General features: G+C 48.1%; 1 protein-coding gene across 1 annotated transcript in view; it reads right to left on the reverse strand.

Annotated features, from left to right (window-relative positions):
- Nucleotides 1–1,404: 1,404 nt before the first annotated feature.
- Nucleotides 1,405–26,806, reverse strand: part of LOC144754061 (major histocompatibility complex class I-related protein 1-like) — a 165,553-nt gene continuing 140,151 nt past the window's right edge. Inside the window, exons 6-7 of the mRNA XM_078641580.1 lie at nt 17,296–17,409; nt 1,405–2,963 (exon numbers count right to left, since the gene is read on the reverse strand). Coding sequence (XP_078497706.1) covers nt 2,902–2,963; nt 17,296–17,409 — 176 coding nt within the window. The 3' untranslated portion in view covers nt 1,405–2,901. The remainder of the gene's footprint in view (nt 2,964–17,295; nt 17,410–26,806) is intronic.

Here is a 26,806-nt window from a genome sequence, read left to right on the forward strand (position 1 = left end):
TCAGAATCCTGTGTTTTTCTAACGGGGTGGTGTCTGGAAACACCGCCTCTATTTGGGTGATTTTTTGTGCTAGCCAGAATGGTATTTGTTCCCGTTTTGCCGGTACTTTACCTAGGCAGGACTGTATGTTCTGTGGTGTAATTTTATTTGTGTTCCCCTGGTGAGGGGTCAGCTGTGGAATTTTAATTGCTGGTTGGATTGTTGAAGTCCGCATCACATATTGGACTAATTGTCTATGTACTTTTATTAATTGTTTTAGCTGTGTTAAAAGCTCTGGTGCAGGCATTCTTTCAATGTCTGGATGTGGTGTGTATCCGGCTAGGACCGGCCACGTTGCTCCTGGTCTACCTAAAGGACCGAGCCTGGTGATGTGATTATTATGTTTTAGGGCGCCATTAAATAAGAGCAGGTGCTCTTGAAATTTAAGTGGTACTTCCACCTCCTCGAAAGGAGTGTACTCATTAGGAGGTTCCTCTATTTTGTAATAGTGGAAGTACTTTGTTACAGCATTTGCTGCTGGAAAGTTTATCCATGTGTAGAATACCTCTGTCTGCCGATATTCGTGTGCCTCAATTACGAATATGACTGTGCCACCTCTAGGTGTCAGTCCATTTTCTATAAGTTTTAAAGTTATAGATTTTCTTGTGTTGACCGGGATGATTATTATACCCGGGTCTGCTTCCTGCATAGCAGTATCAGCTGCTGCGAGTTCAGTTGCTATTCTAACTGTCTCTCTTTCATCATCACTGTCTACCATTTTACCGACAGGAAGGTTATTTCTTTTGTTTGCAGATCAGGTTTCTTATGGAAACAAAGATTAGATGCACAATATTTTGGAACAGTGTATCCTTCAACGTTGACTAAACCAAGAACCATACATAGGAGTTTCCTCCTGCGAGGTCTGGCGGATATTACCTTTCACCCACTCCAGACGTCTTTGGAGTATTATGGGAAAAAGGGGTCTGAGTGAAAAAGCACGACTGAGTTACTCTAAATGTCTTGCGTTAGTTTTATCGCCTATCCAAACGAGTTGGGCGCCATGTAGTGTAGTTCCTATTATCCCAATAGGCTCTGCGCATTGGAATAATACCTTCAATAGTATAGGCCTAGACCAGACATTAACTAGGTCTACTACTGTCGATATTAGACTTAAAGTTTTGGGTTTGCCAGCTAGCTCAGAGTTCACTAGAAACTTTCTCGAATAGGCAAGGAGGAGTTGAACCTCCCTGGATAGACAAGAAGGGATTTAGTTTCTGACAACCGTAGAACATGACAACTTTGCTCTCCCCTAATCAAGAGTGTATCTCTAGAGTCGTGTGAAAACAAAAGACGACTTATTTTACTCAGTCAGTACGTGCATTCTTAGTCTCACCAGATTGTAGAGAAAAGGAAGAGACGGGCGTGTTCAATAAAAGATGTTATTTATTGATCAGTCTCTTTTCTCATACAAGAGAAATGGATCGATATTATTGCAATACTTATGGTTAAGTAAAGTGCATACATTAAAAGCAGAAGTATAAAATAATACTGTAAAAACATTGATATGGTTTCTAAGCCATATGAAGGTTTAAAATGAATAAAATAGATACATACACATATACATTTGACTAATCGTACTCAACTGGTGTTTCTAACTACGCCTACCCCAATGTACCTGACATAAGCCTAATACGTGGGTGGGGATAGAAAGTTACAGTTTAAGTTAAGTTTGTTTTGCCAAGTGACTGACTAAAGAATTCTCTGCGAGGGGATATTCAGTTCTGTACCTGGAATCTAGGATGAATGAGGGATGGTATCTCTCATCTCTGGTCTCGATATTCCAGGCTGCCTGCGAGGGCTACCCTGAAGCGCCGGTGCTGGATTTCTCGGCAGGAGAAAGCAGCGTCTCGTTCTCAGCGCGTCAGGAAGGCGGGGCTGCGCCAGCGGGGTCTGCTCTGCTCTGGGCTTCGGCAAGTCTGGCTGCTCCGATCTCGTCACCACCGCGTGTGTTTGCATAGGGCAATATCGGTAATATTTATACCTTTAAGGTGCCGAGATTGACGTAAGGATGGACATAGATACGTCAATAAGGATGTCATACGACTTGGTCGTTAGCACATTCTTTTGCTGAAGTTCTCGATGAAATCAAAACAATGGCCGCAGGGTTTTTCCCAGGTGGTCATAGGTTTGATTTGTTTTGAGAACTCCGTATGCCTTATCAGGGGCTGGAGGAATATCGCTTGTCTAATTAGATGGCAAGCGTTATGACCTAATCAGATAACACGTTCCTGTGCCGTAGTGTGGCTTTATCAGACAACGGTTCCTGCATCATGGGGGTTTTCTGCATCATGGGATGGCTGCTAGTTAACTTGTTAACCAGAATAGGGTCAGGAATAGGGGGATCGATACAGAACCTATAGGAATACATCACAGGATGACCATTGACACATTTTACCTCCTTTTTAGACCCTATCAGTAAACTGAGTACAGAAACACTGGAACCGTGCGGCACAAATGACATGAGTGTTGATTTGGCTCTGGTCAGGTAAAGGACCTTGCATGCACCAGCGTGCACAATGACTAAAAATAGAACTTATTGTTGGATGTGGCACAAAAGTTAATGTGCCTAAAAATCTGAATCTAGGTATCTACACTTCCAAATTCAATTTATAGGAGACTAAATATATATGGGAAATACATTTTCCTATGTCCAAAAGATCTCAAAAGTTTTAATTGCAATCTCACATTCCACCATTTAATAACCAAGGGTTTGATGAGTAACAAGAAAACGGAAGCTTCCGAGGGAGTCAGAAGGGAGCCACAGAGGGTGGAATCCTGGAGCAGCAACAAACAGGCTGCCACTCCCTCCCTCTGTCAGGGGCAGAGGCTGCTGGAGATCTAGAGATGGATTCCTCTTCTCTTTTAAATGATGGCCTCTTGTTGCTGAAGTGGCTGATGGAAGCCTCCCTCCCCAGGTCTTGGACCTGTAAAAAACACAAGACCTAGGATCAAACATTTCCATGAACCCTCAAAGCTGCACTCTCTGCCAGGCACAGATTGTAAGAAACAGTGCAGGACAAAAGTGAACATAATGAACATCACAGAAAAACATTGGACTCCAGTTCTACTCTTGTCAAGCCCCTGGGGAATGCTGTAACAACCATTAACAGAGCCATCTTTTCATAAATTAAGTATCTGAGCAAAATGAAATGCAAAAGAAGATGCCCAGATCCTTTCTCTCTTGCACGGCACAAAAATCCAGTGGGATTATTAGGTTAACAATTTAGAACTAAAACCTTGTTTAATTTATAACATATATTAAATATTTTTTTTTATTTAAAAGAAATTAGGCGACATTAACTTTTTGAAAAAATGAATCCTGTACATCATTTCTAAAAATGATTAATACTATACATCACTCTTAAACATTATTAATACATAATAAAAAATATTCTCTTGCTAGGTGGAAATATTTTTTCAATTTAAACTTCAGAAAAATAATGATAATGTAATACAGTCAAAGTAACAAATATTTAGTTAAAGATTACATTACTAGTGATGTTGCTTTTTAATTGTGTTCCATGTTGAAGTTAAACATAGAAAATCAATTTACAATAATATTTACAAAAATATACTTTTACAATTTGTTTCAAGTTGGATACAAATTCTAAATTTACCACACACTTTATGATATGGTAAACCCCGGTGGTGGAGAGCTCCATATGGTAATGTAGAGGAAAAAGTAAATACAATTTAGTAAACTCTAAAAAAATATTTTGACATTAAATAATAATGTCAATTAACTTTATATATTTTTATAATTTTAATTGTAGAACATAATAAAACAAATGCTACAGCACTATTAGCATCATTGTATTTAAAAGTTACAAGAACAATAATGTCCTTATGAATAAGATCTCTGAGTAAGGTACATGTTGGATATCTCTCCCATTATTCCTGGCAGGATGTATAGGCCTAATAATGATGGTTACATTACCCTGATTGCTTTATCTATTTGTGAATTTGTCTCTTCCACTTCATGGGTCCTTTTCCCTTTGCTCAGGAGGCAGCGGATCAGATTAGCATGGGCGGGGAGGCATGCGAGAGTGTGATGGGAAAGTCTAACAATGCCATTCAGGCTGGGAGGGTTTGAGGTCCAAGAACTGAATTGTACTATCTCTGTGCCCAGGCACACTTTTCCCATTATTGGATGTACCCTGCTCCATCTATGCCACATGTCAAGAATTAAATGGGGGGGGGGAGGTCGAGTAGGAGAAGCCTGTGAATGCCTGGAGGGTCCATTGTTCTCACGTGGATTTGATGTTCTCAAGTTGCCAATTACACATTATTCACTACAAAGGCTTCTCACATTAATTTTTATCTCTTAATAAACGAAGATCCATTAGACTAGAGCCTACATAAGTGATGTAAAGCTTGAACCTAGGCAGTATCCTTTATCTTATATATGTCTATGTTGAGAAGTACCTTGTGCTTCCTCTGCCCTATATCATTGATAGATCATGGATCCCCTGTGGGTTTCTAGGCACTGGTCACTCAGTTCTATCATATGGCTGCCTTTGACTTTAGTACTGCAGGCGACTTGTGATTGAAGGATATTGGTGACTCTTTGAAGCTGATAGATGTAATATCTGTTTGGACTATGACATTCTATCTGTGATAACTACATGAGTATTCTGTTCTATGTATATGCCTGTTTTCGCCTCTCCATATAAAACACCTTTTTAAAATGATCAATAAAAGGTTTTTTTTTTGAAGTAAATATTTTTAATATATTAAAAACAAAATTATTTTTCTGACGTGTGAATTAAAAATATCCCACCTAGAGTAAAATAAAAATTACATTTTTTATGCATTAAAAAGTGTTAAATGTAATGCATAAACATAATTAAATGAAATGTATTTATATATTCATAATAAATGAATGTTACTTTCTTTCTTTAATTCAAAAAAGGTTATTACATATTTTGAAATAAAATAATAAATGTGTTATTTTTAAACAGTTTTTTAGCATGAAATTAATTTTACGGTAGTTATATTTTTAATTAATTTAAAAATGTTATTTAATTTAAAATTATTTCCGATGGGGTTTTATTTTAAGTCCCTACCTCTATGATTTTTATTTATACTTACTGCAGCTCTGAGTATATTTTCTACTGTTTTGAGTCCTTTCTGACTGTAGTAACTTTAAAAGTGCAGTTTGTGAATAGCAATAGGCTACCTCAGCCCAATCATTGGTGGATTGGCTCCTGTCCCTTCTTAAATCCTGCATTACTATTCCCTAAACCCCTCCTTGTTCCTCCCTAAGCCTCTCCTATGAAAGTATCTTTCACTGCATCCCGTTTAGTGCCCGTGTTTAACCTAAAGCACCATGAGCAGCCACTGGAACTACCAGTAACTGGGTTTACGGTGAGGGCTCTTCCTACCTTTATACCGTAGCATCGGTGGAATCATAAAGGCACTATGGTTGAACGGGACAAAGCTTGTCCTCTGTGGAGGTGAAAAGAAAAGGATGTGGCTCCCAAAGTCAGGCGGATCAAATGTCAGAATTCATGATCCGCGCTCACCTGGGAATGTGGGGTGAGCGCAGAGATGTAATTAACTGAACTTCATGGCCACATACTTTTTTCATTGTGGAGGAGATGATAGGTGAGTGCAGTGCACAGGTGCCGTCTGGATCGAAGCTTCAAAGGAGCAATGCCTACTCTACACAAATGACGTAAGAGAACTAAGGCTAACCACCATTTCCAAGATGTCGGCGACTCTGTCTAGACTTACAGCGGCCATCTTTATCCACCAATTACAGCCAATTGGCTTTCATGTTGCTGCAGCAGGAACACTGGTTGCCAGCGGTGGGATTTATTTGCATCTTCATGTAAGAGTGATTCAGGAACTTGTACAAACAGAAGTTGATTGGAGAGCACTGCAGTTATGAACTAAGTACAGCAGCCATCTGGTTATGCTGTTTAATATAAATAGGAATAATCTGGTTTATGCTGTTTGTTATTTATTTGAATCATCTGGTTTATGCTGTTTACTATATACTGGACTCATCTGGTTTATGCTGTTTACTATATACTGAGTCATCTGGTTTATGCTGTTTACTATATGCTGGAGTCATCTGGTTTACGCGGTTTACTATATATTGGGGCAATCTGGTTTATGCTGTTTACTATATATTTGAGTTATCTCATTTACGCCATTGACTATATAGTGGAGCCATCTGGTTTATGCTGTTTATTTTGTATTGGAGTCACCTGGTTTATACTAACCGCAGGCAGATATTTGCCTACTTGACCAGCCCCACCCTCCACCCCAAGTAAGAATTAATTAATGTTTTATGCTGTTTACTATGTATTGTAGTCATCTGGTTCATGCTGTTTGCTATATAATGGAATCATCTGGTTTGCAGATGGTTCCTTCCAGGGGTCTACACCAACCGGAAAGTTGTTTCAAGAGTTGCCACGCCCCCAACCTTGGAGCCATAACTCTTGCCTTCAGATGGTTGGAGTATGTGCAGGTAAGATAAGATGAGGGGATTGCAGGCCGTGGGCATTGATGACCTCCCAGACGGGATTATGCTTTGCTAGGAAGGCCCTGTCAGAAGGCTTTGATCAGAGGCAGACTTTTTTTTTCATTCTCTGCTTAAAGGCATGTTGACACAGATTTACTGCCCAAAGATTGTTTACATTCAGGAGCTGCTGATAATCTTCAGGGAACTAATGATGCGCTTGGGTCGGGCCGCTGGTACTGATTTCAGCCCATAAGAGTGCCTCTAGAAAACCACCCCTGGCTACCTGCAGCTCATAACACAGATTGAGGTAGGCACAGGCCCTGGCTGCCCACTGATCAGAGAGGCCCAGTTCCAGCCTGATCCGGGCTGTGGATCAGCACCTTGGCCAGTGAATAATGCCTCTGTATATCCTTGTAATGAGTTTATTTAATAAGCTGCTGTTTTTTTGCCCAATACTATTTCGCTGCCATAAGACAATGAGGGTGAGATTTTGGCCCTCATAACTTCTAACAGGGGTAGTCGTGGCCCCAGTAATAATTCTGATCATTTTAAAAGGGTCTCCTGAAGACCCAGGACCATTGCTTCAACTTCCTTGCCTTGTCTTGTAAAGGAGCCCCGTGCGTCGATGTGAGCCCCAGGTAATTTTACGATTGGTCCACTATGATCCTTTTACCATTGTAGATCCAGCCACCCCAATACATTTCCCTTCTAATGTTACAACCGTTGTTTTCTTCAGATTGACCTCGAAGTTGTTAGTGGTGATATAAGATATAGCTGGTTTAGCAAATGTTGTAGTCCTACTCTCGGAAAACTGAGTAGAGTGAGGTCAGCAGCGTATAACAGGTTACTGATCCGTTCCCCACCTAACTTAGGAAGGGGACTGTTGATGGAATACAGAGATTGCAACAGATCAGCAATAATAAAAAGATAAAATGTAGAGAGTCTAACACGCATGCCGGCTTAATGTCCTGGGTGGTAGGGATTTTCCTGGATACGCAGGCACCATCACCCAGTTTAATGCGTATCCAGGTATTGGAGTGCAGCTGGATTTTTAGGCTCCAAGAGTTTTGAGGGAATGTACCATTTCAGTCATTTGGACCAAAGTCCCCCCTGGGTACACAGTCAAAGGCCACGTCAAAGTCAACAAAACAGCAGCAGTGCAGCAAGGTGTTTGAAGAAGTTGCTTAGTCCACCAAGATTGATATTGCTAGTAAGTTGGAATGAATGCCAGATTTGGCTGTGAAACTTGTTCGGTTTATTGGCTAAGACCAGTCAACTGTACCCATAACCGCAGATCCTCCAGGAGTAAACTAGTGTAAAATTTAGCTTCATTGTCTAGAAGGTCAATAAGTCTGTAATTGCTTGAATCTGACCTGGAGCCCCTTTTGTGAATGGGATGATTTGCCCCACAACAAGATTCTGGGACTGTTGAACTCCTCTGGAAATAATCAAAAAGTGAAGAGAGCCTACTTTCCAGAATGGGCTGTTCTATTTGAAAAGAGCCTGAAGGAGGCTGATGGGTTCAGAGGACCCATCAGACCTTGCTTTTGATGTTACATGGTCCAGCCGGCTTATCAGGAGAGGCAGATCTGTGGCAGGATGACACGGCTGATCTTGATCTTGAGGTGATGGCAGTGACCTGCATCCCCACTCGCCAAGAAGTGCCAATTCCATGAAATTCAAACATCCGAACCTGCTAGCTCCATTCATTTGCCTGTTCACAATGGCTCAAAAGTTCCTAGAGTTGGATTCCTTGCTCGTACAGAAAAGGGTCCCCCAATTGTGGTGTAAGCAGCTTTCATCCTCTGCATAGATTCCTTATCTAAAGTTTTTCTGCACACTACTAAATATATTGATTAATTTCTTAGATCCTGGTTCTTCTGGGTGCCCTTCAAGGGCTCGTTGCTGGCTTTCTTTAAGCAATGAAGAGTGACTTTGTGTGGCCATACGAGTGACAGTGGCATAACGAACCTTGAGGGGCCCCCCCTGCAGGGTACGTGAAGGGGCCCCCTCTGGACTCAATCTAGAGCTCCCCAGCAGAAGTGTGGTGCTGACGGGTCACCCTGGAGGGTGAGGGCCCCCCCACCCCCGCACCACGGGGTCTGCAGGGGCCTGTGTTACGCCCCTGACGAGTGAGCTGATTGTGAAAATGTAAAGAGGAGCCAGGTGGTAAGGTTTGTTCATTGAGCCATCGGTGACCCTGCTCCTGAGCCTCCTTCCACCGCAGGGTTTATGCATTTAGGCTTGATGTTGTCGCTTACCTTGTTGCTCCAGTTGAGCCGCTTAAGGCTCTCAGTGTATGTTCCTTTGCACATAGTACTTGCCAGATTGATAGGATAGGCTGGAATTTATTATGATAATCTGAGGACGATGATCACTTTCAGTTTGCATACCAATACCATAGCTTTCTACTGAGGAAAGCATCTCCATGTTACCGATGGGGTAATCAAGATAGGAGCAAGTTTTCCCATCGACTCTAGACCAGGTTGGTGGTGTCTTGTGGGAACCAACTGTTCGGTACTTTGAAGCCCACGCTGTTGGGTTGCATAACCAGGAGCTCACCAACTGGGCTGTGAGGGCAGCGTCTTGGCCTAGATTGCTCTGAGATGTCCTGGGCACACCCTAGGGAATTCTCATTGGGGACCTCATGATAATCCTGAAATAGATTTGTATTAAAGTCCCCAATTATCATAGAGTCTGCTAGTGGATAATTCCTGATTAAGTTGAACAGAATCACTATGAGCCATTGAGTTTTGACTCTTCTCCCTTGCATCTGGATTAATAGATGTTAATCAGCAGAACGGAGCACAATGATCTCCAGTTGCCAGATTTGATTCCTTGCAGCCAGCTCTCCTGAAATGTTAATGAAACTATATTCCCTTGCAGATTTGCCTAGGTGTATATAGACAGGCCACCCTTTGATCTGCCATACTTGTGCTCTCTGATGGATGTCTTCCTGTGCTCCATGTAGCCTGTTATCGGACATCTCATCCCATGTTTCCTGCAGGGCTATGATGTTGTAACCATTTAGGAAAGCTGTTACATCAGGGGACTGACATTGCTGCTGGAGACCTTAGAACTTCCAAAGGCAAAGGTATAGCTACAGAGGCTCAGGGCACAATGGCACTGGGGATTGATTCAGTCAGAGCGTCTGAAAGATGCGGCTGACGGCACCAGCTCCAATTGCTTCTTAAGAGGTCAGTCGTTGCCACTCTGCATTTGCTGCCAGTTGTATTGTTGTGGCTGTGTATCCTTTTTAGAATTGAGTAAGGATCCTTCCTGGACATTTCAGTGGAATCCAGGGGGTGGAATTAGTTGCTTTGGTTAGGAGTGATTCAGAAAAGGGGGTGGTGATGAACAGAGTGCCTGAATTAAGCAGACCACTCTTACCCAGTCCAAAGATCAGGGCTTGATCCATCACCGTTTTTTAGCTCACTGCACCATCCCAGCTCAGAACTTGGCTATATGCAAATTAGTCTGTTCCTGTCCCAGTGCATGAGGGGAACAGGGCAAACCAAACTACCAAGCCAATTCTTATACTGGGAAGGAAACAAGCTTCCGGGGACCGGTTTCTGCCATTTCAGGCCGGCGTCGGCCCGGCTTGCTTGAATCCTGATGGTGCAATGAGCAAGGGACTCACATCTGAGTATACCCTTCCACGCTTATGGTGGACAAAATGATTCAGAAAAGGGGGTGGTGATGAACAGAGTGCCTGAATTAAGCAGACCACTCTTACCCAGTCCAAAGATCAGGGCTTGATCCATCACCGTTTTTTAGCTCACTGCACCATCCCAGCTCAGAACTTGGCTATATGCAAATTAGTCTGTTCCTGTCCCAGTGCATGATGGGAACAGGGCAAACCAAACTACCAAGCCAATTCTTATACTGGGAAGGAAACAAGCTTCCGGGGACCGGTTTCTGCCATTTCAGGCGTCGTCGGCCCGGCTTGCTTGAATCCTGATGGTGCAATGAGCAAGGGACTCACATCTGAGTATACCCTTCCACGCTTATGGTGGACAAAATGATTCAGAAAAGGGGGTGGTGATGAGCAGAGTGCCTGAATTAAGCAGACCACTCTTACCCAGTCCAAAGATCAGGGCTTGATCCATCACCGTTTTTTTAGCTCACTGCACCATCCCAGCTCAGAACTTGGCTATATGCAAATTAGTCTGTTCCTGTCCCAGTGCATGATGGGAACAGGGCAAACCAAACTACCAAGCCAATTCTTATACTGGGAAGGAAACAAGCTTCCGTGGACAGGTTTCTGCCATTTCAGGCATCGTCGGCCCGGCTTGCTTGAATCCTGATGGTGCAATGAGCAAGGGACTCACATCTGAGTATACCCTTCCACGCTTATGGTGGACAAAATGATTCAGAAAAGGGGGTGGTGATGAACAGAGTGCCTGAATTAAGCAGACCACTCTTACCCAGTCCAAAGATCAGGGCTTGATCCATCACCGTTTTTTAGCTCACTGCACCATTCCAGCTCAGAACTTGGCTATATGCAAATTAGTCTGTTCCTGTCCCAGTGCATGATGGGAACAGGGCAAACCAAACTACCAAGCCAATTCTTATACTGGGAAGGAAACAAGCTTCCGGGGACCGGTTTCTGCCATTTCAGGCGTCGTCGGCCCGGCTTGCTTGAATCCTGATGGTGCAATGAGCAAGGGACTCACATCTGAGTATACCCTTCCACGCTTATGGTGGACAAAATGATTCAGAAAAGGGGTGGTGATGAACAGAGTGCCTGAATTAAGCAGACCACTCTTACCCAGTCCAAAGATCAGGGCTTGATCCATCACCGTTTTTTAGCTCACTGCACCATCCCAGCTCAGAACTTGGCTATATGCAAATTAGTCTGTTCCTGTCCCAGTGCATGATGGGAACAGGGCAAACCAAACTACCAAGCCAATTCTTATACTGGGAAGGAAACAAGCTTCCGGGGACCGGTTTCTGCCATTTCAGGCGTCGTCGGCCCGGCTTGCTTGAATCCTGATGGTGCAATGAGCAAGGGACTCACATCTGAGTATACCCTTCCACGCTTATGGTGGACAAAATGATTCAGAAAAGGGGGTGGTGATGAACAGAGTGCCTGAATTAAGCAGACCACTCTTACCCAGTCCAAAGATCAGGGCTTGATCCATCACCGTTTTTTAGCTCACTGCACCATCCCAGCTCAGAACTTGGCTATATGCAAATTAGTCTGTTCCTGTCCCAGTGCATGAAGGGAACAGGGCAAACCAAACTACCAAGCCAATTCTTATACTGGGAAGGAAACAAGCTTCCGGGGACCGGTTTCTGCCATTTCAGGCGTCGTCGGCCCGGCTTGCTTGAATCCTGATGGTGCAATGAGCAAGGGACTCACATCTGAGTATACCCTTCCACGCTTATGGTGGACAAAATGATTCAGAAAAGGGGGTGGTGATGAACAGAGTGCCTGAATTAAGCAGACCACTCTTACCCAGTCCAAAGAACAGGGCTTGATCCATCACCGTTTTTTAGCTCACTGCACCATCCCAGCTCAGAACTTGGCTATATGCAAATTAGTCTGTTCCTGTCCCAGTGCATGATGGGAACAGGGCAAACCAAACTACCAAGCCAATTCTTATACTGGGAAGGAAACAAGCTTCCGGGGACCTGTTTCTGCCATTTCAGGCGTCGTCGGCCCGGCTTGCTTGAATCCTGATGGTGCAATGAGCCAGGTGCAATGATGTGTCCCAGTGGAAAGTGCGTGCGCACTCTGAGTGCATGTGCTGAGCTAGGCCTGCCCGCCCATAGGAATGCATGGGGAATGTATGTGTCCCTGGTAGTTCCTGATGCGTGGGGTGTACAGGCTTGAGTCTACTATGTGTGAACTCGCGAGAGTGAATGCTGCGAGATGGTGTATGCAGCATGTATGTGTCTAGTAGGGAAGCGCCATTTCTAGACATGACTGTACGTGTGCTGTGAGGGTGCTGGCGTGTGATTGGCTGGAGCTGGCTGGCATGCCAGGCTCCAGGAAGTCTGGATGGGTCTGCCCGGTGGTGAGTGGGAGATTAGCATGAGTGATGTGTGGGAGGAGTGTACCTGTGTCCTGGATGGGCTGGGTTTTCCCCACACAATGCTGGCTCCGCCCCCCTGTGGTGCGTCTAATGACCCAAGCCCTGCCAGTGAATAGAGAGGGTGGTTGAGGTAAACAGAGTACTCAAGAACCAGCTGTGACTGGTTCCGCCCCCACTCTGCACCCTCAGACAAAGGGAAATACTGTATAAAAATGGGGCTGTGTCCCCACTGAAGTTGTTCTCTTCCAGGATCCTGAGGGGGCTGTTGCTGCTGCTGGGCCAGAGGACCGCCACTTGGGGTGTCTCCCTGCCTGGAGACCCAGTGAGCTGGCTCTGGGCCCAGCCTTGCCCCCCCCTGCCTTGCTGAAGGACTTTTTGTGGACCTTTATCTATTGCTAGCGCTGGTGGGCGCTTTCTGAGGTTCCTAGCGCCTGGGAGCGCTTCGTTTTCCTTCTAGCGCCTAACAGCGCTTTATTCTGGCTGGAGCAATTGGGAGCGCTGTGTTAACTGCCTATAGCGCTTGGGAGCGCTTTGCCTACCCTAGCGAGTGCCACCTCGCTTATTTGTAGTTAACTTGTCGCCTGGCAGGTGCCCACCCTGCCAGGGACCTTGATGCCCGTTTTCGTTCTTGCCTCGAGGGTGCCGACCCCTCGGTAAATGCATCCCCCGCCTAGAAGTGCTGGAGACGGGCCGCCGTGCTGCCCGCGACGACCCGGAGGTGTTCCTGCCGGCCGGCCAATCAGGGAGTAGGCCGACCGGAAGTCCCGCCCCGCACCCGCGACCTGGAAGTCAGGCAGGCCGGGGGCAGGAGAGAGGCAGGCGGAAGCTGCTGCCTGCAGGGAGAGCCCCGAGGGAGAGACAGAGCCTGGACGTGTGCCCCGGGCGGAGCACGAAAGAGGAGTTCCCCGCCCGCCAGGAGTCAGAGGCAGAAAGTGCTGCAGCCTGCAGAGACCGGTGAGTGCCCGGGAGGGGAGGGGGCGTCGGGGCGCATTTTCGGTGCCCGCCCCTCCCCCCTAGTAAAAGGCTCGTGGGGGCCTTACCTGTTGTTTGAGCCTGCGAGGCTCAGGGCAGCAGTTGTTTTCAGAGCCCGAGAGGCTCGTGTGGGCATTACTTGGTTCGCTGAGTCCCCAGGAGGGGGACTCCAACTACGCCCCCATTTGGTGTTCGGAGCCCGGAAAGGGGGGCTCCAGGCCTTGTGTGCAGAGCCCAGTGGGGCTCAGGGGGGCATTTGTTCTTCGAGCCCACGAGGCGCAACGAGGCTCCATCTTTTTGGGTTTGAGCCCTGAGAGGCTCCTGAGTGCCCACATTGTGTTTCAGAGCCCAAAGAGGCTCAAGGGGAAACAAGTGCTTTGTGCAGAGCCTGAGAGGCTCCAACGTTGTCCCCCCCAGCATCGCTTCCCAGCTGCCCAGCACTTTGTGGGCAGCTGCCACGTCTAGGCCCTGACATTGGGACACAGGGACTGCCACAGGTGGTGGCGAATGTGGATTTTGCGCTATTGTGTTGCTGTTCCTTGCACCTCTGATTGTACGTTATGCTTCATGTGCTTTACCTTTACACCTCTGAATGAATGTCATGCATTGCATCATGTGTTATGTTCTTACACCCCTACAGGTATTGTGATACATAGGTGGTTGTTTTCTAACTAGTACAGGTGGTGCTAGTGAGATCCTGGTTACCAGTAGTTACTGGTTGTGTGCTATTTTGTGCTACAGTGATTTTACATGCAAAAGTATTATTTCTGAAAGTGTTACTTCTGATTCCTGACAGTGGCCCAGGTGGCCCTGTCTTGTAAATATCCCCTGTAAATCCTGCCCGTGCCCCTGGCACATTGTAAAGTGTGTGTTTTATCTAATGTGTTTTGGTGTAATACAAAGGCTATTTTTATATAACCTTGTGTGGAGTTTCCTTTGTGGTGGGCCTTTGGTTGTTGTTGCTGGGGTGCGTGCGCAAATACTTAGCCTACATCGCCTCCAAGTTTAGCCTTGCTGCTCGCGCCACGTTACCTAGAGGGTGAGTAGGGGTTATCTTGGCGTGTAATTCCCTTGCCCTGACTTGGGTGTGGTGGTCTCTGACTGACTTTGGCGAAAGCCCTGGCCAGCCAGGGATCCCATTTCCAACAAAGGCAAACAGCAGGCTCACGTCCCGCCATGTACAGCCCTTCAGTGGTCCGGAGCGTACTCTTCCCCGACGAGCACTAAATGTCTTATGTTGAACCATGGTCAGGTTTCTGGAGAAACCAATTCCTTAATTCATACTCCAGACAGATCTAGAAACTGGCCTAGTTGTAGCCCTTCAGTGTTAGGCACCTCTTCTCTTCTCCAGAGTCAGACAGCTCCTCTCCGCTCCAGAGTCAGACATCTCCTCCCGGCTCCAGAGTCAGACAGCTCCTCTCTCCTCCAGCTCCAGACAGCTCCTCTCTCCTCCAGCTCCAGACAGCTCCTCTCTCCTCTAGCGTCAGACAGCTCCTCTCTCCTCCAGCTCCAGACAGCTCCTCTCTCCTCCAGCTCCAGACAGCTCCTCTCTCCTCTAGCGTCAGACAGCTCCTCTCTCCTCCAACTCCAGACAGCTCCTCTCTCCTCCAGCTCCAGACAGCTCCTCTCTCCTCCAGCTCCAGACAGCTCCTCTCTCCTCCAGCTCCAGACAGCTCCTCTCTCCTCCAGCTCCAGACAGCTCCTCTCTCCTCCAGCGTCAGACAGCTCCTCTCTCCTCTAGCGTCAGACAGCTCCTCTTTGCCCCAGTGTCAGACAGCTCCTCTCTGCCCCAGTGTCAGACAGCTCCTCTCTACTCCAGATCCAGACAGCTCCTCTCTGCTCCAGCGTCAGACAGCTCCTTTCTGCTCCAGCATCAGACAGCTCCTCTCTGCCCCAGTGTCAGACAGCTCCTCTCTGCTCCAGTGTCAGACAGCTCCTCTCTGCTCCAGCGTCAGACAGCTCCTCTTTGCCCCAGTGTCAGACAGCTCCTCTCTGCCCCAGTGTCAGACAGCTCCTCTCTGCCCCAGTGTCAGACAGCTCCTCTCTGCTCCAGCGTCAGACAGCTCCTCTCTGTCCCAGCGTCAGACAGCTCCTCTCTGCTCCAGTGTCAGACAGCTCCTCTCTGCTCCAGTGTCAGACAGCTCCTCTCTGCTCCAGCGTCAGACAGCTCCTCTTTGCCCCAGTGTCAGACAGCTCCTCTCTGCCCCAGTGTCAGACAGCTCCTCTCTGCCCCAGCGTCAGACAGCTCCTCTCTGCTCCAGCGTCAGACAGCTCCTCTCTACTCCAGCGTCAGACAGCTCCTCTCTGCCCCAGCATCAGACAGCTCCTCTCTGCCCCAGCATCAGGCAGCTCCTCTCTGCCCCAGCGTCAGACAGCTCCTTTCTGCTCCAGCATCAGACAGCTCCTCTCTGCCCCAGCGTCAGACAGCTCCTCTCTGCTCCAGCGTCAGACAGCTCCTCTCTACTCCAGCGTCAGACAGCTCCTCTCTGCCCCAGCTTCAGACAGCTCCTCTCTCAGCTCCTCTCTTTCAGAGTACAGCCCATGGCACACTTGGTGCCTTGCAGCCATCCATAGTGTCCTGGAGCTCCTCATCTTACTGGAAGCTGGTCCAGGAAGGCATAGGGTGTCTTAGCTAAGCAGCCAATCAAAACAGCTGAATCATGGTGGCCGATTTGCATTGACGGAAGACTAACCAATCACAAGATTGTTATAAACCCGGGTAACTTTAAGATTCATTCATGCATTGGGTATTGGAAACTGAGTAGTGAAATAGTGCAGTCAATCTCCCTGCATCAGCAGTGCATCAACTGGGAAATACCTGCTCCCCCCCACCTCAATATACAGCAAGAAGGCCTCCAGGCATGGATGTGTCCCCACCCCTGCTGCAAGTGACATAGTGCCAATATCGGCGCGCCCACCATCCCTCCAAATACATAAACACCCATCAAATAATTAGACAAGACAACTTGTTGTTGGGAAAAGTAGTCGCAGGTTTATTAGCATATCATTGCTAAAACATGGTGGGTTAACTTACAGATGATCCAAGGCAAGCCGCCCCTCGCAGCTTGCCACCTGATAGGCCAAGTAGCCCGCGGCCTTGGCCTTGCGGTGCTTCGCGGTTGATGGTGAGAGGGTAGCCCCTCACCTGTCCGGTGAACCATTAGTCCACCCTCTAGCCCACGCCCCCCCCCTACGAGGGGCGGAGCGTTCAAGCAACCCCCGGTTGTCCAGGTAACCAACCGCCCGTAGGATAACGGGGCGCCGTCGCACCCCCAGGGTCCACCGCACGGATCTCCCAGGGATAATAGGCCTCAGCACCCTTTGTGCTTCTGCATAGGGTACTCCTAAGTACCTTTCGCCTCTGGATCATCATGTAACTCCTCCTGCAACACAAATAACAATTCATTAAATCCTAAACCCCCCTTGCCACCCGAGATGTAGGGTAAGCGGCAGGGAGGGCAACATCGAGGGGCAGTGAAGACAAAAGAGACTGCTCCAGGGCGTGTAGGAATCCTAAATACCTTGTCCCCCCACGCCCCCCAATAAATACCTCTGACGTCATGCCCCGGGCAGCGGCCTCCGGCCACTGGACCCCAGAGGGCTGGTGCGCCGGTTCTCCTGTGGCACTAAGATGCCCGCCCTCTTATGAGGGTCACCTGCGGCTCCGTGTCGGGCGGCCTGCAGATGGTATTCACCTGCACCCCACCCCCTTCACACGAATCAGGAAGTGACGCCACCTCCCTCTAACAATATCAAAATGAATCCGCTTACCTGATGTTTTAATCCTCGAATAGACAGCCCAAACCACAGCAGCGATCAGTCCAACACCCACGAGGGCTCCAATGACGCCTCCGATAATGACCCCCATTGGACGAGATTTCTCTTCTGTGGGATATTGACGGACAAGAGCAGAGTTACTGGGCAGAAACCACTTCAAAGATGAGATTTAGGATGTGTTATCACTAAAGGCTATAATGTGTACAACAAGGACCCCCTGATAGGGAATGATAATTCCTTAGGACAGGGAATAAACCAGTGTGTATATCATAACAACAAATTCACAAGCAAGAGGAAGGGTGACTATATCAAGGAATCACTGATACAATTCAATATAAAAACTCAAGTTCATTTAATAAATGTTCATAATAAAAACAAAATGTATTACTGTCAACATTACATAACAATCAATAAAATACACAAAAAGTGACAAACTACACCACAATAACATAAAATAGTCATGTATTTAAAAAAAGATCGAAAAGGTGGCAATCAATGTGTTTCCACATTGATTGCCACCTTTTCGATATTTTACAGTAATACATTTTGTTTTTATTATGAACATTTATTAAATGAACTTGAGTTTTTATATTGAATTGTATCAGTGATTCCTTGATATAGTCACCCTTCCTCTTGCTTGTGAATTTGTTGTTATGATATACACACTTATCACTAAAGGCTGCGAGGCACGAAGATCTCTGTGAGTAAAGAGTCATAGAGAGCTGTACCCTAGGCTGGAAACAGGGGTCTGATCCTACTACAGCCCAAAGAATACTCGGTGCTCTGTAACCCTCCGCACTCACTCCTATCACACCTCAGCCCATGGTATACTCACTGCTCTGTAACCCTCCACACTCACTCCCATCACACCAGAGCACACGGTATACTCACTGCTCTGTAACCCACCACAGTCACTCCTATCACACCTCAGTCCATGGTATACTCACTGCTCTGTAACCCTCCGCACTCACTCCTATCACACCACAGTCCACAGTATACTCACTGCTCTGTAACCCTCCACACTCACTCCTATCAGACCTCGGCACAGGGTATACTCACTGCTCTGTAACCCTCCGCACTCACTCCTATCACACCACAGCACATGGTATACTCACTGCGCTGTAACCCTCTGCACTCACTCCTATCACACCACAGCACACGGTATACTCACTGCTCTGTAACCCTCCACACTCACTCCTATCACACCGCCGCACATGGTATACTCACTGCTCTGTAACCCTCCGGGCTCACTCCTATCACACCACAGTCCACGGTATACTCACTGCTCTGTAACCCTCCGCACTCACTCCTATCACACCACAGCACATGGTATACTCACTGCTCTGTAACCCTCCGCGCTCACTCCTATCACACCACATCACACGGTATACTCACTGCTCTGTAACCCTCCGCACTCACTCCTATCACACCACAGCACATGGTATACTCACTGCTCTGTAACCCTCTGCACCGCACTCCTATCACACCACAGCACATGGTATACTCACTGCTCTGTAACCCTCCGCACTCACTCCTATCACACCACAGCCCCAGGTATACTCACTGCTCTGTAACCCTCCGCACTCACTCCTATCACACCACAGCACATGGTATACTCACTGCTCTGTATCCCTCCGCACTCACTCCTATCACACCACAGCCCCAGGTATACTCACTGCTCTGTAACCCTCCACACTCACTCCTATCATACCACAGCACATGGTATACTCGCTGCTCTGTAACCCTCCGCACTCACTCCTATCACACCACAGCACATGGTATACTCACTGCTCTGTAACCCTCCACACTCACTCCTATCACACCACAGCACATGGTATACTCACTGCTCTGTAACCCTCTGCACCGCACTCCTATCACACCACAGCACATGGTATACTCACTGCTCTGTAACCCTCCACACTCACTCCTATCACACCACAGTCCACAGTATACTCACTGCTCTGTAACCCTCCACACTCACTCCTATCAGACCTCGGCACAGGGTATACTCACTGCTCTGTAACCCTCCGCACTCACTCCTATCACACCACAGCACATGGTATACTCACTGCGCTGTAACCCTCTGCACTCACTCCTATCACACCACAGCACACGGTATACTCACTGCTCTGTAACCCTCCACACTCACTCCTATCACACCGCCGCACATGGTATACTCACTGCTCTGTAACCCTCCGGGCTCACTCCTATCACACCACAGTCCACGGTATACTCACTGCTCTGTAACCCTCCGCACTCACTCCTATCACACCACAGCACATGGTATACTCACTGCTCTGTAACCCTCCGCGCTCACTCCTATCACACCACAGCACATGGTATACTCACTGCTCTGTAACCCTCTGCACCGCACTCCTATCACACCACAGCACATGGTATACTCACTGCTCTGTAACCCTCCACACTCACTCCTATCGCACCACAGCACACAGTATACTCACTGCTCTGTAACCCTCCGCACTCACTCCTATCACACCACAGCACATGGTATACTCACTGCTCTGTAACCCTCCGCACTCACTCCTATCGCAGCACAGCACATGGTATACTCACTGCTCTGTAACCCTCCACACTCACTCCTATCGCACACAGCACACGGTATACTCACTGCTCTGTAACCCTCCGCACTCACTCCTATCGCACCACAGCACATGGTATACTCACTGCTCTGTAACCCTCTGCACTCACTCCTATCGCACCACAGCACACAGTATACTCACTGCTCTGTAACCCTCAACACTCACTCCTATCACACCACAGCACATGGTATACTCACTGCTCTGTAACCCTCCGCACTCACTCCCATCACACCACAGCACATGGTATACTAACTGCTCTGTAACCCTCCGCACTCACTCCCATCACACCACAGCACATGGTATACTCACTGCTCTGTAGCCCTCCGCACTCACTCCCATCACACCACAGCACATGGTATACTAACTGCTCTGTAACCCTCCGCACTCCCTCCTATCACACCACAGCACATGGTATACTCACTGCTCTTTAACCCTCCGCTCTCACTCCCATCACATCACAGTGCATGGTATATTCACTGATCTGTAGCCCTCCGCACTCACTCCTATCACACCACAGCGCATGGTATATTCACTGATCTGTAGCCCTCCGCTCTCACTCCTATCACACCACAGCACATGGTATACTCACTGCTCTGTAACCCTCTGCACCGCACTCCTATCACACCACAGCACATGGTATACTCACTGCTCTGTAACCCTCCACACTCACTCCTATCGCACCACAGCACACAGTATACTCACTGCTCTGTAACCCTCCGCACTCACTCCTATCACACCACAGCACATGGTATACTCACTGCTCTGTAACCCTCCGCACTCACTCCTATCGCAGCACAGCACATGGTATACTCACTGCTCTGTAACCCTCCACACTCACTCCTATCGCACACAGCACACGGTATACTCACTGCTCTGTAACCCTCCGCACTCACTCCTATCGCACCACAGCACATGGTATACTCACTGCTCTGTAACCCTCTGCACTCACTCCTATCGCACCACAGCACACAGTATACTCACTGCTCTGTAACCCTCAACACTCACTCCTATCACACCACAGCACATGGTATACTCACTGCTCTGTAACCCTCCGCACTCACTCCCATCACACCACAGCACATGGTATACTAACTGCTCTGTAACCCTCCGCACTCACTCCCATCACACCACAGCACATGGTATACTCACTGCTCTGTAGCCCTCCGCACTCACTCCCATCACACCACAGCACATGGTATACTAACTGCTCTGTAACCCTCCGCACTCCCTCCTATCACACCACAGCACATGGTATACTCACTGCTCTTTAACCCTCCGCTCTCACTCCCATCACATCACAGTGCATGGTATATTCACTGATCTGTAGCCCTCCGCACTCACTCCTATCACACCACAGCGCATGGTATATTCACTGATCTGTAGCCCTCCGCACTCACTCCTATCACACCACAGCACATGGTATACTCACTGCTCTGTAACCCTCCGCACTCACTCCCATCACACCACAGCACATGGTATACTCACTGCTCTGTAGCCCTCCGCACTCACTCCCATCACACCACAGCACATGGTATACTAACTGCTCTGTAACCCTCCGCACTCCCTCCTATCACACCACAGCACATGGTATATTCACTGATCTGTAGCCCTCCGCACTCACTCCTATCACACCACAGCGCATGGTATATTCACTGATCTGTAGCCCTCCGCACTCACTCCTATCACACCACAGCACATGGTATACTCACTGCTCTTTAACCCTTCGCACTCACTCCCATCACACCACAGCACATGGTATGCTCACTGCTCTGTAACCCTCCGCACTCACTCCTATCACAGCACAGCACATGGTATACTCACTGCTCCGTAACCCTCCGCACTCACTCCTATCACAGCACAGCACATGGTATACTCACTGCTCCGTAACCCTCCGCACTCACTCCTATCACACCACAGCACACGGCATACTCACTGCTTTGCAGCCTTCCAGGCACACTAGTATCTCACAACAGCCCATCATTTACTCCACATTTTCTTTGTTCAAAATATAATGCAATGACATCGTAATGCATACCACATATCCATTAATATAAGTGAATATCAGAACAGGTCTTGCATACAAAGACAACAATATGGTCATGTCTACAATAAAGCTAGTGAGGTATATTACCAAATGACTCAGAGAGGAATTGTAGCCTGTATGAGCTGAGATCATCAGGTAGATTTAATATCCAAGAAGAAAGTAGCCTTTGTATCGCCTGTGTAACAGGAGTTGCCAAACAAGAAAATAAGGGGGAGGAAAAGGAAAGGAAGGGGGGAAGGGTGGATAGTGGGACATCTGCTTCATAAGTATTGTAAAAACGTTTAAGGAGCAGGATCCAGTGTCGAAAGAGACCCGGAACCCTGAGAACAAAGTTCCACACTTTACCCTCTCAGTGCGCTGCTGTCAACAGAGACCACATTATACACAGCAGTGCCCTGAGGGAGGCCACAGAGCACTATCACACCACAGCACATGGTACACACTGCACTTTGTAACTTGCCTCAGAACACTGTAAAAATGCCACTGGCCACGCTCTATTCTGCACTTTCCACCTTTCCAAACAGAACTACACTGGGCACTTTTCACCCTTCACACCTAAGCCCCCAGTGTACTTGGGATAGGAAAGCCATACATAACACAAGCCACAGTATACTAAGCGCTTTATATCCTTCTGTGAGAAGTTGGCCTGATATATGATGCTCACTAGTTCTAGTGATCACCTTGTATCAGTCCAAACAACCCTTATGGTGATTGGTTGTAAGTCACCCTTATAGACCAGCAATCCTAATGGTAGCATGGACAAAGCAGTCTTAGGCTAAACTCTTTTGGCATGTGAAGCCAGCTGTTTTACCACAATACAATCCCTTGAATACCAGATGAAAGGACACCACACAGGTTGTTATGAAAATAAACAGATATTTATTAACTAACATACACCTCTGAACTCTTTATGAGATCAGAGGGCTAAGCACATGACAATACTCAGGAAGAAATACGAGTTCGCACAATATTTACACGTGTGCCTTAGGGGCACGACAAACCATATACTACAAACAATGGAATGCGAGAAAGGAAAATACTGTAAGGAGATCCAGAGGCTGGAGGATCGCTGGGACTACGCTACGAACTAGGTAAGTAAGGAGCAGGAGGCCCACGGGACTCACGTGCAGAGTGGAAACTCTCACGCGGGATGCGTACCAACGTCTATGGATACTACAGTTTACAAAGTTACGGATTCCGGACGAACCCGGCTGGATGGAGGGAAAACAACAGTGGACCTGGACACTAGGATAGTGAACACTGACTTCAGCACCTAGAAGCTTTAGTTACCTAACCCACAGGCTGCGGGTGCATAGGGCTGAAGTGGTGTCGGGTTTGCTGCGTTGATCCCGGTGATGCCTGAAACAAGGAGTTGCTGGCAGGCAGCCAGATGGAGGAGTCCGGTGGTTCCAAGGATGGAACTACGAAGGAGAAGTCCTGAAAGGGAAGGGGACAGAGTCTTGGTCACTAGCCAGTGACGGTGCTGGAACCAGGTGCTGTTGCCGTGTTCAGGTGAAGGAAGGGTCGCTTCTCTCTGTAGCTGCGTGGACCAGGAGCTGCTCTTCACGACCAGGCTGGAGGCACGAGCTGTCCCATGTAGTCTGCTGCTGATGGCGGTGTTGGATCGTCGATCTGGTCAACAGGCCTTGGCAAATGCAAGCCACGTGGTGGAACAAAGATGGCGTCTGGTGCGGACCAGGAGGGTCCGGGGTACTTCTCTTTTACAAGGAAGCAAGGGCCAGTCTGGGGGACCAGACCAGCAGTGTTGAAATCTTCGGGTCGTTGTCTCAGAGGTCACGAGCCAGCCGGCAAGGGACCAGACAACAGGAGATGCAGCAACCAGGTAAAAGGGCCCCACCCAGATCACGTGGATGCTGGAGGGCTGGTCTTTGGTGCAGGAGCTGCGTCGGTGTGGGGCTTCTCAGTCCCCAGTGCACTCACTCGAGGGTCCCTCGGGGGTCGTGCTGGAAGTGCTGTGTAGGTTTCTTCAAGATGGCCGTCTCCACGTTGCTCGTCGCACCCACGGGTCCCAGCTGTGCTGTGGATGTGGGTAGAGGTCAGAGAGGTCTGGAGGTCCGGGTCTTGTCGAGCTGGATCGTCGGATTCCGGGATGGAAGGACTTTGCAGCAAACCGCACAGGAGCTTGATGGTGCCTGCAAAGCAGGATGGTCACTCCCTGACCATAGGGGAGATTCTTCAGTCTTCTGGTGTCCAGGAGGTCGAAGGTCAAGAGTTCTTTGTGGAAGTTGTCAAGAGTAATCTACTTTGGAATGGGACCAGCTCCTACCTTTATTCAGCTAAAGGGGGCTGCACTACGACTAGGTCCCTCCCCTGGGTGGGACCAGGAAGGAGGGTGGTTACACCCCCTTTCCTTTGTCCGGTTTCCCGCCAGAGCTGGGGCTGGAGTGCCCCAGCAACTGGTTGGAACCGGTGTATGCACAGGGCACCTTGTGTGCCCCAGGCATGTCTCATTCCTTTCAGCCTGGGCCTACCTAATACACAAAATCCTGTCTGGGGTAGTGCTAGCACCTCCCAAGGCAGGAAACCCTTTGTCCAAGCCTCCCTTGCTGGAAGGACTCCCAGCAGCAGGAGGTCAGACTTGTGTGTGTGTTGGCAGCATCCATTTTGTGATGCCAAGGCTCGAGTTAACTTTAACCGGGGTTTACAGTTACATACATGTCGTGTCCCTCTAGAAGGGTGGAATGCTATCCCCGTCGCCAGAATTGGCGAGGGGGTAGTATTCCAATTCGTATGACACCTTACTCGACATGTTTTGATAATGTTATGCCAAAGTTAGCATTTAACCGCGAGGATTATAATGCACTTAAGAGTATATTGTATAGCGTTATCATGGAACAGCTATTAGGACTTGGTTCCGCAAGCTGCAAACGGGCTCAGCTCATGCCAGAGCACCATCTCACATAATTCCAAGCACTCTGCCTTCAGGATTGATAAGGCCTTCCATAGGAGTGACTGATAGGAATATATGTGTCCATTTTAGGTTTAGATATAGGGAACTATATCTAAAGCAAAGGGTGATTACACCACCTTGCCCCAGCTGTCGTGCAGCCAGTTGTGTCAGTTTTGGATGGCCAGCCAGGGGTGGCATAATACATGCTGCAGCCCCTGGTAGGCCCTGGGTACACCTATGCCCTGGATACCTAAGGTATACTGTACAGGGGCTGATAAGGTGGCCCAGTACCAATTGGTAAATGCACCTAGGGTACATGGTTGTAATTTTAGAGAGAGAACAGCTAGGCTGTGGGTCTGATTAGCAGGCCCACAGTCAGGGAAAGTCGTAAACCAGTGAAGCAAAAAGCAAAAATCTGGGGTGGCCATGGGATTGCAGACCCCACTCTCCTACACCTTCCACATGGCACTCCCATCACACCACAGCCCGAGTATACCCTTCTCAGGTCTCTGCAATTACTAAAGCACAGATAATATTCAACAGTACCCTGGGAGAGGGTCAAAGCACTATCACAACACATCCCACAGAATACTCAGGGCACTGCTATCATACCACAGGCCACAGTTCACACAGCGCTTTCCAAACTTGCTTGTTGCAGTGCACTCAGTGTTCTATACCCTATGAGAACCCTGCAGGAAAGTACGCTTTTTGGCATGGTACCCCACTTTTTGCCTGATTCTGATGCATCTTTGACTGAGCGTGCACAGGGTTCCTGCTAACCAGGTTCTCAGTGCCTTTGTTCTTTCCCAAAACTGTACCATTGCTTTCACAATTGGCACATCTCTGGCTCACATATAACTCCATTGTAAAATACACCAATGGTACCAACGGCCTTATGAACAGCGAGGGTATTTAAGGGCTGCAGCATGTATTGTGCCACTTTAAGAGACTATTCACCAAACACAGGCAAACTGCCACTGCAGCCGGCATGTATTGGTGAAGATGAAAGTGAGGGTCAACCTGGCACACATTCCTGTGTGCCAGGCCTACCAGCACTGCAGGAGGCATGGGTACTTCACACCTACTGCTGGTGTTACAGCCCTAAGACAGGGTTCACTATACCACATGTGAGGGAATAATTCCATGAGCAGATATGCCTCTATAGTTATATATTATAATTGCACAGTGAAGCCATACCGAGTACATGGGCTGGGAGCTTGCCAGTACGAGCTCCACATCTCCATGATGGCTTCACTGAATTCCAAGATGTTTGATACCGAACATTGCTGCTTAATAAACCCATACTGATGCCAGTGTTGGATTTATTAAGAAATTAACCCAAAGGGCACCGCAGGGGTGCTCCCTGGAAAACTACCAACCCCCCTAGTGTGTGTCTGACCGGTCCCCACCAGCCTGCCACCTCTAGACATGTTTCTGACCCCCTGAGCTGGGAGCCGTTTGCTCTGGTGGGTCAGAAACAAAGCCTGCTCTGGGTGGAGGTGCTTCACACCTACCCCCAAGCAGGAACAGCATAGGAAGGCAGTGAGCCTCAAAGGCTTCCCATCCTTCGTTATGCTGACCGGGGCCTCTCCAACTAGTGGAGTTGCCCACCCTCCTGATCACACCCCACTTTTGGCGGCATGCCAGGTGGGAAAAGCAGAGGAGGAGAGTCCATTCTCAGCCACCCCCAAGGTGCCCTGAGCTGAGGTGAACCCCTCTTTCGAGAATCCTCCATATTGGTTTGTAGGAGACTAGCCAAAAGGGTTAGAGATATGCCCTCTCCCCAAAGGGGGTAGACAAACAAAGAGTTTAGTCACCCTAAAGGTAAGTACTACTACGACCTTCTAATTCCTGTAACTACACTAAATTGAGTATTAAGGGGCACCCCTGAACCTTAATCCTCAGATTACCTACAAAGAAAAGGACAAGGAAGAGTCGCTTCTGCATGAC

The sequence above is a fragment of the Lissotriton helveticus genome, chromosome 5_1, assembly GCF_964261635.1.
Source record: "Lissotriton helveticus chromosome 5_1, aLisHel1.1, whole genome shotgun sequence".
In the NCBI taxonomy this organism is placed as follows: Eukaryota; Metazoa; Chordata; class Amphibia; order Caudata; family Salamandridae; genus Lissotriton; species Lissotriton helveticus.